The 16,175-nt window shown below is 45.5% G+C and overlaps 1 protein-coding gene across 1 annotated transcript in view; it reads left to right on the top strand.

Moving 5' to 3' along the window:
- Positions 1 to 16,175, top strand: part of TLL2 (tolloid like 2) — a 121,192-nt gene that overhangs the window by 46,411 nt on the left and 58,606 nt on the right. The window contains exon 3 of the mRNA XM_042960931.1: positions 5,622 to 5,699. Coding sequence (XP_042816865.1) covers positions 5,622 to 5,699 — 78 coding nt within the window. The remainder of the gene's footprint in view (positions 1 to 5,621; positions 5,700 to 16,175) is intronic.

Below are 16,175 nucleotides of genomic sequence, written 5' to 3'. Positions count from 1 at the left end.
TTTCCAAATATTTTTTGTCTTGCGATTACACCCAAGGAAGAATATATCCCCACACCCGATGCCCCCTCCCCCATTGTCCCCAATCTTTGTGTCAGGCTGTATTTCTCTTCCCTGTTCTGTGGTACCCATGCCTGCAGTTCCAACCACAGTCACACCTGTCTTACTCATTTGCTAGCTTTTACTGAAAGAGAGCAACATTTCTCATTGATTTAGATGTGAGAAGCGACTTTTTAAATGTTTGATGTCTGTTTCCAGCCCCATGTCTTTCATTACCGGTAAGCTTGGGGAGTAAGAGTTTAGTTGTGAGAAAATATCATGAAATGAGACTGCCTCTCACAGGTTCTCTGAGTAGTCACTCTCAACCTTGGCTGTACCTTAGAATCATCTGAAGAGCTTTTGAAAATCCCAAGGCCCAGCCCAGGCCCAGACTGGTTAAATAAGAAAGCCCCTGGTGGGTGGGACCCAGGCATCAGTATTTTTCTTCCTAAAACTTTTTTTTAACATTTATTCATTTTTGAGAGTGAGAGAGACAGAGCATGAGTGGAGGAGGGGCAGAGAGAGTAGGAGATACAGAATCAGAGGCAGGCTCCAGGCTCTGAGCTCTCAGCACAGAGCCCGACGTGGGGCTCGAACCTACGGACCACAAGATCATGACCTGAGCTGAAGTCAGATGCTCAACTGACTGAACCACCCAGGCGCCCCATCAGTATTTTTCTAAAAAGTTTCCCAGGTGATCCCAAATCACACTGAAGGTTGAAAACCATTGTTCTGAGAATATCTGCTTTCCTCTCCCCATAAAAGCTGATGAAGACAAATTTTCCCATCAGTTAGGCTGCGTTAGAAATGATTGAGTCCTCTCTCTCTCTTTTTTAAATGTTTATTTATTTTTGAGGGAGAGAAACAGAGTGTGAGCAGGAGAGGGTCACAGAGAGAGAGAGGGAGACAGAATCTGAAGCGGGCTCCAGGCTCTGAGCGATCAGCACAGAGCCCAATGCGGGGCTCGAACTCATGAACAGTGAGATCAGACCTGAGCCGAAGTCGGATGCTTAACTGACTGAGCCACCCAGGTGTCCCGATTGAGTTCTCTTTTTAAGCACTGCCTACCTGACTTATCTATCCATCCATCTCATATTTTATTGAGTGTCTGCTATGTGCCAGGCACAGTGCTGGGTGTTCATTGTTGGACAAGACAAGATCCCTTTCTTTGAGATGCCAGAAACTAGAAACCAAACTGAGGGATCAGCTGAATGGACAGGAGGTGCTGATACCTTGTGGTAAGGGATGTGAATCAGCCCAGGCTGTGACTGCACAGAGCAGAGTGCTTGAAACTTGGGAGAAGCAGTGGGTCAGTGTCCCAGAAGACGCAGTGTCCCTGCTGACACTTGAAGCACCAGTTGGATTTGGTGAAGACGTGGGTGTGGCTGAAGACAATAGAAATCAAGGTGCTGTAGGTAGCTTGGGGTGGCTGGGTAGGAGTGGGAAAGTAGCAGCCTCAAGGCCCCAGGAGGAGGAGGCAGGCAGGGCCTTGTCACAGGGGCCAGGCAATCCTTTCAGGAGTTAGAACTCATCCCAAAGGCAGTGGAGAGCCTCAGGAAGGGTTTCATCATGGGGAGTGGCCAAACCACATTATCTCCAGGTGGATCCCAGGCTTAGCTGTACTGGAAGCATGAGATTTGCTGCCCTTTTGAGAAAAAAAGACACTCTCTAGTCTCTTGCTGGTAAGGATGACAGAGGGGGGATTTGTGTTCTTAACTGCCCAGGGCTCCAAGCTCTCATAGGCCTCTTGGAAAATGCCGTGGGTCCCTTGGGGCCCTTCCCCAGGCTTTCCCAGGCACCCCACTTGTTCTTTCTGGTCCTGAGGCTGAGGGGAAGAAGCACAGGTTTGGGGGTCAGATTGGCCCCACCTCCAGCTATCACCATTGCTAACCATCTCCGTACCCTCAAGACAAGCAAGTCACTTCACCTCTTGGAGCCTTGTTTCCTCGTCTGTAAAGTGGGGATGTTTATGGTCCTTTTGTCATTGTGTCTTTTTGAGGCTAGAATTACAAAACACAATACAAGAAACTCATTTAGCACTGTTCTCAGCGCATGGTCAGCTCCATAACTGCCACTTAGGAAACACTGATTCTTTCCCCCTCTATTTACTGGGGGGGGGGGGGGGGAGGGGGCACCCGCTTTGCCCTCAACTCCAGAGCTTTTGCTCCTATTATAGCTCCAAGCACCTGGAGGCCAATGGATCAGAAGTCCTTGACCCCCGCCCTCCTCTGCCTGATGCAGAGCTGAATATCAGTCTCTCCTGGCTTTTGTTCCCTCAAACACAGCCTACAGCTAACCTTGAACCCAGACTGTGCTTACAGGTTATTTATTTATTTATTTATTTATGGCCTCCCTCCACCCCTTTCGCAAGAGCCAAGCATGTCTAAACTTTCCATCCCTTCATGCTGGGGTAGTGCTATGTGGAATCTCCTTTCAAGTGCCAGCCCCTGAGTCCCCCTCCTGACCACTACTAATAACCCCAGTCATATTCAAATTCGGTGCAGTTACAAAGCCCTTTTCGTGTCCCCGGGCTGTCATCTAGATCCCTCAGAATGAAAGCCAGATCCTCAGAATGCCCCCACAGGAGCTAACCCTCCAGACCCTCCCCTGCCCGCTGGCCTCATTGCCTGCTACTCTGCCCCTCACAAATCATCCCGCCTCCCTACCGCCAAGCACACTCCCACCCCAGGGCCTTTGCCCCTGTTGCTTTTTCAATTTGGAATGTTCTTCCCCAGATTATCTGTGGACTCTCTCCTTCACTTTCCTCAGGCTTCTGCTTTTCTACCTCACATGAAACAACCCCTTGTCCCTAGTGCCCACTGTTCCCCTCACCCTCATTTATTTTCTTCACAGTGCTTATCGGCAACTGACTTAAATACTTAGTTGCCTATTTGCTTTTTTGTTTTCTCCCCTACCCTCCATCAGAATATAATTTCCATGAGGTCAGGGTAGAGTTTGTTCCGTGTTGTATCCTGAGCAGCAGAAACAGCATCTGGCGTGTAGCAGGTGTCGGATAAATATTTGTTGAATGAGTTAGTGCCTAAACAAACCCATTACCTCATTTGGTCTTCAAAACAAACAGCCCATTTGACAGATGAAAAACACAAACGCCCAAGGTCTTATCCGCAGTTACGCAGTCAAGACTAAGCTAGTCCTAGATCTTTGGCTTCAGCCTCTTCTTCACTCCACACATGCCACATTCCTGTGCTGGCCAGCGATTTTCATACTATCAGGATTTCCCCTGACCTTTAGCCCGAGAGGAAATGATATCGCAACTGGAAGAATACCCAGAGGGCTGGGAGCTGGCAGCGAATGCACCGGCAGCTGCAGGGAGTGTGTGAGTGGATTCCGAGTTGGCCAGAAAGGCAGCAGAATGAACAGGACGAAGGCACACAAAAATGTCAGCGCACGTCTGGTCCACTGCCGGTCATAGTCAGGAGAGGGAAAGAGGCGGTCTGCACGGTGGACCACAGGGTCATCTCCCTTGCTTGTTCAGGGCCAGGTCATTGGATTGCGTGTTTGGGACCCTACCTCGAGCATTGTTGGAAGCCTGTGAGCTGTGGGGCACAGCAAAGATCATCAGGTTTCCTACCAGGAGACCGTGTCCTGAGCCCCCAGCTTCCCTGACGGGCTGGCAACCCCGGGCTAAGCATTTTGTGTCTCAATTTTCTCCTCTGGAAAATGGGGTTCCTTTCTGCCACAGAAGGTTCTAATCAGGGTCAAAGGAGATATGGGAAACTGCTTTGCAAGCTGCAAATTTCTAAACAAATGCAGGAAACAATTTTGCCCAAGTAGATTGTCCTGTAGTCGCTTTGATGTGGTTTCATACATATAACAGTCTCTCCTGGACATAGGCTTTGCCCTCATATCTGCTCCCTGGTGTCACAGCCCACTCAGTTTCACAACTCCTAAATGTAGGAGTCACTAGGGGCCCCTCTCAGTCCCTCGTATCTAGTTCATCAGCCTCCCTGTTTCCCTGTCTGCAACTATATCCCTGTGGATCCAGCCTCCCTCTCTGTCTGTTCCCCCTTGCCCACCACTGTCAGCCCCTCCACGTGGCAAGCTCATTCCCCATCCAGATTCTTTCCTGATCCTGGCCCAGACTTCTATGTCAGTTTCTTTGACTCCAGTGGTCAGAGAAGGCCCTTTCTGAGCAACTGCCCCAACCGTGCTCCACCACATACCGCCTTTGACCTTCAGGTTTTCTGAACCTACAACGATTGTGGCCTTTTGTTTTCTTACTTTGTGTTTATCGTCCAGCCACCCATGTCACCCGTCTGTCTTGTTCAGTGTTTATCGTCCAGCCACCCATGTCACCCGTCTGTCTTGTTCACTGCTGGATCACCTGGTGCCTGGCGATCGCCCGGTGCACACAATTTCGGCTCACTGTGGGTCTAATAATATTTGCTGATTGACCATGTTCCTGGTGAGGACAGGTGTGAACGAGGCTTATACCCAATGGCCACTAGCAAACAAATACAAGCATCACTGTTCTTGACCAAGGCGGTGTCTACGGAGTCCTAATACATGAAGTTAGCAAAAGGGATTTCTTTTTTTTTATGTTTATTTTTTTATGTTGAGAGAGAGAGTGCACACATGTGAGTGCAGGGTGAGGGGGGCAGACAGAGAGAGGGAGAGAAAGAATCCTAAACAGGCTCCGAGTCATCAGGGTAGAGCCCACCTCAGGGCTCAATCTCAGGAACCACGAGATCATGACCTGAGCTGAAATCAAGAGTTGGATGCTTAGCCAACTGAGCCACCCAGGCACCCTGGAAGTCAACAGAGCAGTTTCTTTTTATTTTATTTTATTATTTATTTATTTATTTTTAAGAGAGAGAGAGAGAGAGGAAGAGAACGTGTGCGCGCACACACACACACACACACACACACACACACTCATGCATGTGTAAGCGGAGGAGGGGCAAAGAGAGAAGGGGACATAGGATCTGAAGTGGGTTCTGTGCTGACAGCAGGGAGCCCGATACAGGGCTCAAACTCACGAACTGTGAGATCGTGACCTGAGCCGAAGTCTAACACTTAACCAACTGAGCCACCCAGGCGCCCGACAGAGCAACTTTAAAATGAGGCTCACTCCAAAGAGAAAACCAAAATACTTATTTAAGCCAAGGTCGTAACTGACCACATCACATATTTAAAAGCAGCACTGATGATTTCTCCCTGCATTCCACACCAGGGGACCCCAGAAGGCTGTGTCCTGTTTACATTTGGGCTTCCTGATGGAGGTGAGGGTGAGAAAGCTGACTTCGAGGTTGACTCTGGGATTTGCCTGTTAACTTTGTGTATCTGACTCCAAGTACCCTTGAACTGGTCAAGGAGAGTAATCCATTTATAATTTGTGAATCATGTGCGTGGTTATGGAAAAGCAGGTTCTTTTTGGCCCCTAACATCTAGAACAGTACCCAGCCTGTGATAGGTGCCCAATCAACCCTTGCTATGAAATCTTTCTTGATCTGCCAGGGATTCTGGTCATCCCTCAGGTGACCAGGTTTGCTCCCTCATTTCTTGGTGCTCCTACAAAGAAGGCTAATGTGTCCTCATGCTTCTTTTCTTCCTCATTCCTTTAGGTGGGCTCGAGGAGCAGCCTTTCGAGAGCTGGCAGAATGCTACAGCCATGAATACCAGCAGCGAGGAAGCCAGAAAGGGTAATATGAGGCCCCACCAGGCCTCTGCATCCTTGTTTTTTTCAGCTGTGGTAAATTTCGCAGAATATAAAATTTCCATTTTAACCATTTTAATGTGTACAACTTAGTGGCATAAAGTACCTTCACGATGTTGTGCAACCATCCCTCTATCTTGTTCCAGAACATTTTTATCATCCCAAAGGAGACCCCACACCTACTAAGCAGTCACTCCTCTTTTGTCCCTTACCCCCTGCCCTTGGCTTTGGAAACCTCTTATTCCACTTTTTACTTCCTATCACAGTAGACTAGAAGCACCGAGGTCTGTGGCCATGAGGGAGTGTGTCCTCTTACTGAGGGTGGACTGGCTGCCGGAGAAAGCCGTAGAAGGGTCGTGTTTGGTTGCTCAGGGACTGTATGGTCTTCAGTTAAACTCTGCCTTCTGGGTTTGACCTTTCTCATTGGTGCCTGGCTTGTAAGTTGCTGCCCCCAAGGGCTGACAGGAGGGATCGTGAGGCTTTGGGAACTGGGTATCTGAGGGAACAAGTGGGCATGGGAGGCAAGGTGGGAAGATAAAGCTGGGGTGGGGGCTCGGGAGGAGGGTGTAGACTAGAGACCTTGTGTGTGCGCTGCTGGGGGAGGGGGCGGGTGGGGTTGTCTGTGGCCAGGGCCACCTGCCACGTTTCTGACTCGATGGTGCTGCTTCTGTCTATCTGCACACTAATGCTCACAGGAGTGTGCTTTCCTGGTTCTAGAGATTCTAGCCTGGAGATTATGGGTGGGGGTGTCTCGCTAGAAGCATCTCGGTTTGGGGGAGTTTTTCCCGTTTGGAAGCTGTGCTGGAGGAGAGAGGCTGCTGGGCTTTGGGCTGGCCTGCAGCCTACAGGAGTGAGGGCTCACTGCTGGCAATGGCGTTTCTTCTGCCTAAAATGAATGCGGAGCAAAAGGAATAATTTTTTATTGAAGTATAGTTGACACACAGTATCAAAAGGAATGATTTTTAGAATCTTCTGATCCGTAGTCGAATGCATTATCCATTGCACCACTGGCCAGTCAAAAGGAATAATTTTTTTAAATTTTATTTATTTATTTTAAGAGGGACAGAGAGAGCACGAGCATGGGAAGGGCAGAGAGAGGGAGATCCCAAGCAGGCTCCACTGGCTGTCAGCACAGAGCCCAATGTGGGGATCAATCCCACAAAACTGTGAAATGATGACCTGAGCCGAAATCAAGAGTTGGAGGCTTAACCAACTGAACCACCCAGGCACCCCTGTCATATCCTTATTTAAAGTTAAAAAAAATATTTTTTAACATTTATTTATTTTTGAGAGAGAGATTGAGAGAGAGACAAAGCGTGAGTGGGAGAGGGGCAGAGAGAGACAGAGACACAGAATCGGAAGCAGGCTCCAGGCTCTGACTTGTCAGCACAGAGCCTGATGTGGGGCTCGAACTCACAAGCTGCTATATCGTGACCTGAGCCAAAGTTGGATGCTTACCTGACTGAGCCACCAGGCACACCTATCATATCTTTTTTTAAAGTTAAAAAAATTTTTTTTGAATGTTTATTTGTTTTTATAGGAGAAAGAGAGCGTGAGCAGGGGAGGAGCAGAGAGAAAGGGAGATGTAGAATCCGAAACAATCTCCAGGCTCTGAGCTCTCAGCACAGAGCCAGACTCGGGGCTTGAACTCACAAATTGTGAGATCATGACCCGAGCTGAAGTCTCGCTTAACTGATTGAGCCACCCAGGCGACCCTATCATATCCTTTTTTAAATGTTTTTAAAAATTCTTTTCCCTGGGACACCTGGGTGGCTCAGTGGGTTAAGCGTCTGACTTCGGCCCAGGTCATGATCTCGAGGTTCGTGAGTTCAAGCCCCACGTCCAGCTCTGTGCTGACAGCTCAGAGCCTGGAACCTGCTTTGGATTCTGTGTCTCCCTCTCTCTCTGCCCCTCCCCTGCTTACACTCTGTGTGTATCTCTCTCTCTCTCTCTCTCTCAAAAATAAGTAAACATTAAAAAGAAATTTAAAAAAAATTATTTTCCCTTTGGGGCACCTGGGTGGCTCATTCAGTTCAGCGTCCGACTTCAGCTTAGGTTATGAACCCACAGTTTGTGTGTCTAAGCCCTGCGTAGAGCTCTGTGCTGACAGCTCAGAGCCTGGAGCCTGCTTTGGATTCTGTCTCCCTCTCTCTTTGCCCCTCCCATGCTCATGCTCTGTCTCTCAAAACTAAATAAACATTAAAAATTTTAAAGAAAAAAATTCTTTTCCTTTTAATTTGGCTACCTCCTTCACTTCTTTTTTTCACATATCGCCCCCTACCCTTTTCTCTGTCATGCAGGCTTGATGACGTTGTATGCATCCTTCCATACTTTTTTTCCACACACATGTATTCATATATACATTTAGGTAGAGATATAAACATATATTCAAATACAAGCTTCATCGCTTTAAAAAGTGGGATCATATTTGATACATGCTTTTGATGAATCATACTTTTCTCAGCAACACCTCATGAGAAACTCCTCTAATGCATTTGTGATAACTTTATTCTTTTGAATATTTTGCAAAATATTCCTGATATGGATGGACTGTAATTGATCCAGTCATTCCCTTGTCAATTAACATTCACTTCATTCGAAGTTTTTGCCTTCGTGAGCAATGCTGCATTGCATTGACATTCCTGAACACACATCCTCACACTCTTGTTTTTAACAGGTGTTGCTAGAACGCATTTCAAAAGGTAAAACCATTCACGTTTCCATAGCAACTTGGGAGTGTGCCTTTTTCACTGTATCCTCTCTAGCACCAGGTACTAGCCGCGTGTTTAATAATGTAAACAGTGGTTTATTATTACTTAATATTTATTTCCTTGACTGCTGGTGACTTTCAACATTTCTTCCTGACTTTGCCAGTGATTTGGGGGCGCACTTCTGTGATTTGCCTCTTCCTGCCTGTCTTCTGCTCACTTTGCTGTTGGGTTGCTGATTCCCCTCTTTTCAGTCTGGCCTCCTTTAGAGAAAGGCAGATTCATTAGCTGCCCCGCCTCCCCCCGCCCCGACCATGTGACAAATGTGCATTTGTTTCTGTATCTCACAGGATATTTACTTCTGGGACCATGTGCGGGGCTCCCTTTAAAAATCTGTGGTTTCCTGCTTTGTTTTTTCTAAGTATTTTGACTTGTGCTTTCTCAGACTCTCCAGACATCTGGTAATCTTAGTGGCACTTCATTTTGGCCACAGAAACCCAGCACTGAGCGCTAACAATTGAGCGGAGGGTGTGAGGATGCAACTTGAGGGGTTTGCTATCCCTGCAGTAACATAGACGGCACACCTAATTTTTCCTTCCATAGTGATTTATTGTTGCATAAAACCACGCCCAAACTTTGTGACTTCAAACAGTGGTTTGCTATCTTTCGCGATTCTGTGGGTTGACTGGGCTCAGTGGGATGTTTCCTTAGCTGACATCAGCCGGGTCACTCACCCAACTGCATTCCTCTAGCAGCTGGGCTGGGCCCGGATGGAAGGTCCAAAAAAGCTATAGTCACATGTGCCTCCACGTGGCTCTTCTCTCCACATGGACTTTCGTTTAGTTGTCTAACCTGAGATTTTTCTTACAGTATGGTGGCTGGCTTCCCAGGGGGAAGAAGCAGAAGCCGCCAGTCCACTTCAGGCCTGAACTCAGAGTACCCAGAATGCCACTTCTGCCACATTCTATTGGTCGACACAAGCCTAACCAGCTTCAAGGAGAAGAAAATAGATTCCACCCCTCAATGTGAAAAACAGCATGATCTCACAGGAATGAGAGCTGTGGCCATATTCAGAGACCAGCTCCTACCTTCTCTCGCTGCATCTTACCTGCCCACCAGCAACAGGCATTGTCAGGGGTCTTAGTATTTACTAGGTTGTTGGTGTAAAATGACCCAACCAAATAAACTTCGACAGTCAGACGCACTTGGGTTTGCATCCCAGCTTAGCCACTGAGTAGCTAGGACCTCAGATAAGTATTCAAACTCCACATACGACGTTTGGGGAGACTTAGAGGTAATATTTATGCAAAGTGCACAGCCAGGTTCTGGAATTTAAGAGGTGCTCACTGAATGTAGCTCGTCTACTTTTTCCTCCCTACCTCCACCTCCAAGAATAATATTATCCAGCATTAAAGTATATCATCCACCTCTGGACTGGGATTTCACAGCTGTTCAACAGCTGCACAGAAATACATTTAAAGGAGACCGGAAAGAATAAGGCTGTTGCAGTTTGTTAAAATTCTGTTTCTGGTAGGTTGGCCTGTGCATGGTACCCACACTGCACAAGAAATCTTCTTGGGGTTTTTAAGGTGGACAGTGACAATACTCCCCCAGCCACCCCTCCTCATACCCCTAAAATAGGCTAAATCCATAGTCCACAAACCCTCCAATGACCCTGGGCTTTTGGAAGTGGATAATGTCAAGGCTAGGCCAGTTTCTCCACTCTGTATTGCAGCAGCAGATGGGCAGGTCTTTAAGCATCCAGGGCAAGCCTGACCAGGAAAGAGACCCTCGTCACTCTCAAAGGTGAGCTGAAGGCAGGCTATTCTAGCCCGTCCCCCCCAGCTTTCCCTCCGTCAGCTCCATCTTTCCAGGGCTCTGTCAGGCGCCAGCCTGGGGTGCCCCTTGTTTTTGTTTGAATTGAAGATAAGTTGTGTCAATCTCAGATTCCCCTTTAATCACAGCCTGCCCCCCTCCCACCACCCCCAGAAAAAGACCGCCCAAGCAGGAGAAAGGATCTGAGGAAGCCCCCCTGCCCCGGCCCCCCTGGCTTCAGCAGCAGGTTTATTTCCTGGCATTATGTGGCTCCCCTCAGCCCTGACGGCAGGGATTTGTGCTCCCAGCTCTGGGGAGGGCTGGGGGCTCAGAGAATTGCTCACTCAGCATCCCCCTGGCAGACCGTTTGGTCAGAGTCTCCCTCCCCTGGCAATGAGAGCTCAGCATGTATTTTGGGGCTGCTAATAGGATTAATGAAATGGAGTGTGTAACCGCTACTCCAATGAAGCTGTGACTGTTTTGATAGAGCCTGATTTCCAGAACCATATTCATAAAAGAGAATGAACCTTTCACTTTCAGTAACGGTTCCGAAGGGCTTTGTGTTGCAGGAAATAATAATGGAATCTTGTTTGCACTGGAGACCACAAACATGGGTGCAAAGCACCACTCAGCTCCCGGACCCCTGAATGTCACTAATGTCAGTATATCTGGGTGTAGCCACTGAACCTAACTGTAGGCATTCTCTCTAGCCTGTCCCCGAATGCAGACCTTGACAGTGATTACTGAAGCTCGCACTGAGCCTTTACGACTGCAGGCATTTGACATTCATTACCTGGTTCAGTGCCCACAACACCACCATGCAGCAGGAAACAAGACTCAGAAGGAAGGAAGAGTGGCTTATCCAAGGCCACACAAGTAGCAAATGGCAGCATTTATCTTGAGCCTAAGTCTCCCAACTTAAAACCCCCTGCTCTCAACTTTTGGGCTATATCAGTGGTTCTCAAACGTCCCTGTGCTTTTGAACTACCTAAGAGCTTTAAAATCTCGGACTCCACTGTAGTTGGACCGAGTTGCCACCTCAGGGCAGGGGGCAGACACCAGAACTTTTAAAAAGCTTCCCAGTTGATTCACACGTGCAGCCAGGTTTGAAAACCATCATGCAGAATAATCCAGTCTCTGCTTTCACCGAGGGGCTACTCTTTAGTCTTCCAAGGTTCCCAGGCAAGGTATGAATTTGCCCATCACCCTGGGGTGGGGGTTATGCAGATGGCTTGGCTGTCGGGATGGTTGCGTCCAGTGTGGGGGTGGCCAGTTAAAAAATCGAAAATTCCTAGTTCCTCTCTTGAGAAGGCTGGGTCAGGCTTGGTTCTGTTTATGGCACACCTGTGCCTTCTTCTGGAGATGGAACATTGAATGGCTGTGGCCGCTGTGCTTTTTCAGAGAGAATAGGGTCCACTCCCAGAGCCAGATAATTTAAATGGACTTTATCCCCCAGCCCACCCCAACCCCCAGTGTGTTAAATCCTTTCAGATGCCCCTGAGCTTCTCTTCAAATGTAGGACTCTTGGCCATAATAAATAATTACATCCTTCTATGTGGACTCCAATTCCAGATAGTAGTAATCCAAGAAAATCCAATAATGACAGTTGCATTAAGATCCTTCTTCCAGGCTAAGCAGAACATCTGTTTAGACATATTTTTAATCGGCAAATGCTTCCTGTGTTGAGTCCTCGGCAAATTAAATTTCTCACTGGACCGAGGGGGGATGCTGTCATTCAATAACCCATCTCTGGAAATTATACCCCAGTCTCTTTCCAGGTGCACTTAAGATTTTCCCATGCTGACTCGGCTGCATACCGGCCCTAGCAATACGAGGTCACATGTATATATAGCACAGCTTGTCTGAGAAACATGGGATGTCGTAGTGCTGGTCCCTCAAATAGAGAGCTATTTCTGCCCATTCTGCAAAGGAGACTTGGCGGCAGAAGAAAATTAAGAGACTTGTTGAAAACCCTACGGGAAATGAATAACAAACTTCCACTTGCTACATCGCTGCCTGTGATTACTTAAGACGCGATGATTCTCAGGATTTAAACGTTAAGGGCGTTAGGGCTGCCGACATTTTGGAGGGGTTTCCGCCGCAGAATTGTTTGGACCGTAGGGCTGTTTATTTTTAGAATAACTCATCCAATTCATTCATTGAAAACACAAAAGCACCTGACTGTTTACCACCAACCAGGCACTGTGCTGGGTGTGAATAGAGTGGTGGACAAGCCAGCCACAGTTCCTGCCTGTGGGGACAACTCAATTTGAAGTCACTTAGCTGCGATTTGTAGTCGAGGGTTGGGATAGCCAATTAGAGTATCTGCAGAGGCCTCGCAGGTAATGTCAATGGGTGAAGTGGGCTAGACGGGACCAAAGAAAGGCGGGGAGACGTTCTGACAACCAGGAAAACATGTCTTGGCTATGGTGAGCAGGTACTGCAGAACTCGAGTGGGTTATAAAGGAGGGGACATGGACCCAGTGTTGCCACATCCTTCTGTTTTTCATGAAAATCTGTATTCTTATGTGAAATCCCTTGATTTTTAAAAGTTGGCTTCTGAAGTGATATTAAACAAAAAAAACAAAAAACAGTGTGGGCCAAGAGTGTCCAAGCCAAGCAAAGCACATCTGCGGGATGGGTTTATCCCAAGAGCTGCAAGTGTGTGACTTCTGATCTAGAAATTCTACCAGTAAAACAATTATTTTTAGGTTTAAAAATGTATTATATGCCAACCTTCTTGTTTATATGACTAACTGAATTAGTAGGAACCCCTATACAAATACAGAACTGCTAAAAATAGTATGTAAACCTTTCCACCCTCCTGAATAAAAGATACACAGTTAAGATCAAAGGATAGAAAGGGAAATTTCCATGATCAGAAGAAATAGGGAACACAAACCCATAAAATTAAGCCTCAGATGGTGGTAAGACTTCACAGAGGGCATTCAAACTGGGCTAGGATTTGGGGAACAAGGGGCCTATAAATAAAGGAGATGTGGGCTTGGTCCCATGTGAAGCAGAAAGTGAATACTAAGATCTTGCATAAAATGAGCACTGTCAAAGGGCTTCATATTCACTAAAAAAGAGAGAGAGAATAGAAAACTCTGCCCAGTGGCTAAGAGGAGTGGTAAGAAATCTTGCTATCTTTCCTAGGCTCTAAGTGTGGCTAAAAAAAAGAAAAAAAAAATCTTCTATGAGCAACTGAATCTGAAAGCCTGTTCCCTCTACAGGTGTAAGTTCTCAAATTACATTTCCTAAATATGGAAACCCTAAACATAGAAATTAACTTAAAAATTGATCTAGGACCCTAGAATCCCAACAGCCCTGAAAAAATGAAAAATAGGGTCACATTCATAGTTGATGGCATCGAGGGCTCCTTCAGATAGAAATGATCTCCCCTAAAAGTGAACTTTAAATAAAAACATTAGATACACAAAGAGTTAATCTATGAAGGAGAATCAGCAGAGATAATAAATTGGTGAATTAGTACCCAATGACACAGAAATAATAGAACAGTCTGAAGGAGATTAAATAAGTATATGTAACGTGTCTAAAGAACCAACAGAAGAATTTGAAACTATAGTAGGGAGGGGGGAAAAAACAGGCAGATTAGGAAGCTACTAGATAGGTATGTCTTAGTGTTGGTCCCAAATAGAGAATTATTTCTGCCCATTCTCCACAGGAGAGTTGGCAGCAGAAGAAAATTAAGAGACTTACTGAAGTCACTATGGGAAATGAATAGCAAACTTCCACTTGCCACATTGCTGCCTGTGATTACCTAAGGCACAATGATAGGTGACGGAATGACCATTAAACTATAAGGATACCTTCTGTTGGTAACAATAAAGACCAAAAGACATTGGAATGCTATCTTTGAAGTGCTGAAAGAAAAATATCTCTCAGCTTAGAATTCTGTACTTTCCCAGCTAAACTTAGTTTCCAGGGTGCAGATAAAATAAATTGATTGAAGGTGAAATAGACTGAAGATAAAATAAACTGAGAGAGTGTATGATCATCATGAGAGAATAATAAAAGATGCATTTCCACGAGGAAGATTTGAGATGTGAGAAGTAGCAGTAAGCACAGAAATGGTGTATATGAAGGCAGATATAAATCTGCATTGCAAACAACCATATCACTGGTAATAGTGACTAATTTGGGGTCTTAAAAGCAAGTAAACAATAACATGAAAAATTGGAAGTTCTGTTTACAAATTAAAATACTTTAAGATCCTTGTATTCTCAGAATGAGAATGGAGATTCTGATTTCTTCAGATCTACCTTATAGTTCACTAATTCTTTGTACTTTGTTAAGTCCAGTATGAATGTTAAAAATAAAAGTCAATACTAAAATAGAAAGGAGACAATGGAAATAAAAAGTAAATATAGAAAAATATCTTAATCCTATAGAAAGCAATAAAGGAGAAATAAAAAGAAGCAAAGAAAAAGATAGCAGATAGTGACCACACACAGAGAGAAGGAAATCAGCCCAGGTATATCAGTTATAAAATAAGTCTAATTCACCTGTTAAAAGAGAGATTCTTAGGGGCGCCTGGGTGGCTCGGTCGGTTAAGCGTCCGACTTCGGCTCAGGTCATGATCTCACGGTCTGTGAGTTCAAGCCCCGCGTCGGGCTCTGTGCTGACAGCTCGGAGCCTAGAGCCTGCTTCGGATTCTGTGTCTCCCTCTCTCTCTGCCCCTCCCCTGTTCATGCTCTGCCTCTCTGTCTCAAAAATAAATAAACGTTAAAAAAAAAAAATTAAAAAAAAAAGAGAGATTCTTAGATTGAGCAATAAGAAAAAAAATGTAGCTATTTGATGTTTATAACAGACATAACTAAAATCTAATTACACTTATATGCAAAAATCCTCAACAAAATATTAATAAATCAAAACCATCAATGTATAAAAAATAATTATACACCATAATCAAATGAAATTAATCCAGGCATGCAAGGTTCAATATTTGAAAATCAACCAATGTAACCTTACCATATCAACAAGCTAAAAAAGAAAAATCCCATGATCATATCAATGAATACAGAAAAAGCATTTAACAAAATCTGACATTTACAATAAAAACACAGCAAGTTAGGAATAGAGAGAAATTAACTTGATAAAAAGCATCTGCCAAAACCTTACAGCTTATATCTTAAAGTAAAAGACTAAATACTTCCTCTAAAACCAGGAACAAGGCAAGGATGTCTGCTTTCATGCTCTTATTCAACATAGTTCTGGAAGTTATAGACACTGCAGTGAGGCAAGAAAAATAATTAAAGGCATGCAAATTGGAAAGGAAGAAATAAAACTGTTTCTATTTCCAAATGACTCGTTTGTGCATGTAGAAGATCCGAAGGAATCTAAAAACAAAAAACAAAAAACAAATCCTAGAACTAATAAGCAAATTTAGCAAGATGGCAGACACAAGGCCAAAACCCCCAAATTGCTTATATTTTTTAATGTTTATTTTTTTTTTTAGAGCGAGCACGCGCACGCGCACGCGCGAGCGAGCAAGTGGGGGAGGGGCATAGAGAGACAGAGACACAAATCCAAAGCAGGCTCCAGGCTCTGAGCTGTCGGCACAGAGCTCAATGCGGGGCTCCTACTCACAAGCAGTGAGATCATGACCTGAGCTGAAGTCGGACACTTAACTGACTGACCCACCCAGGTGCCCCTACATTTCTATATACTAAGAATAATCATGCAGAAATCAAAATTTAAAACACAATACCATTTGTAAGCACTCAAAGAAAATGAAATACCTAGATATACACTTTTTAAAAGTTTTATTTATTTGTCTTGAGAAAGACAGAGACAGTGCGAGTGGGGGAGAGGCAGAGAGAGAAGGAGGGAGAGAGAGAATCCCAACCAAGCTTCGTGCTGCCAGCACAGAGTCTGACATGGGGCTCAAACTCACGAAACCGTGAGACCATGACCTG

The sequence above is a fragment of the Panthera tigris genome, chromosome D2 (assembly GCF_018350195.1).
Source record: "Panthera tigris isolate Pti1 chromosome D2, P.tigris_Pti1_mat1.1, whole genome shotgun sequence".
Classification (NCBI taxonomy): Eukaryota; Metazoa; Chordata; class Mammalia; order Carnivora; family Felidae; genus Panthera; species Panthera tigris.
The sequence above is the reverse complement of the archived record's forward strand: the minus strand, read 5'-3'. Positions and strand labels throughout refer to the sequence as shown.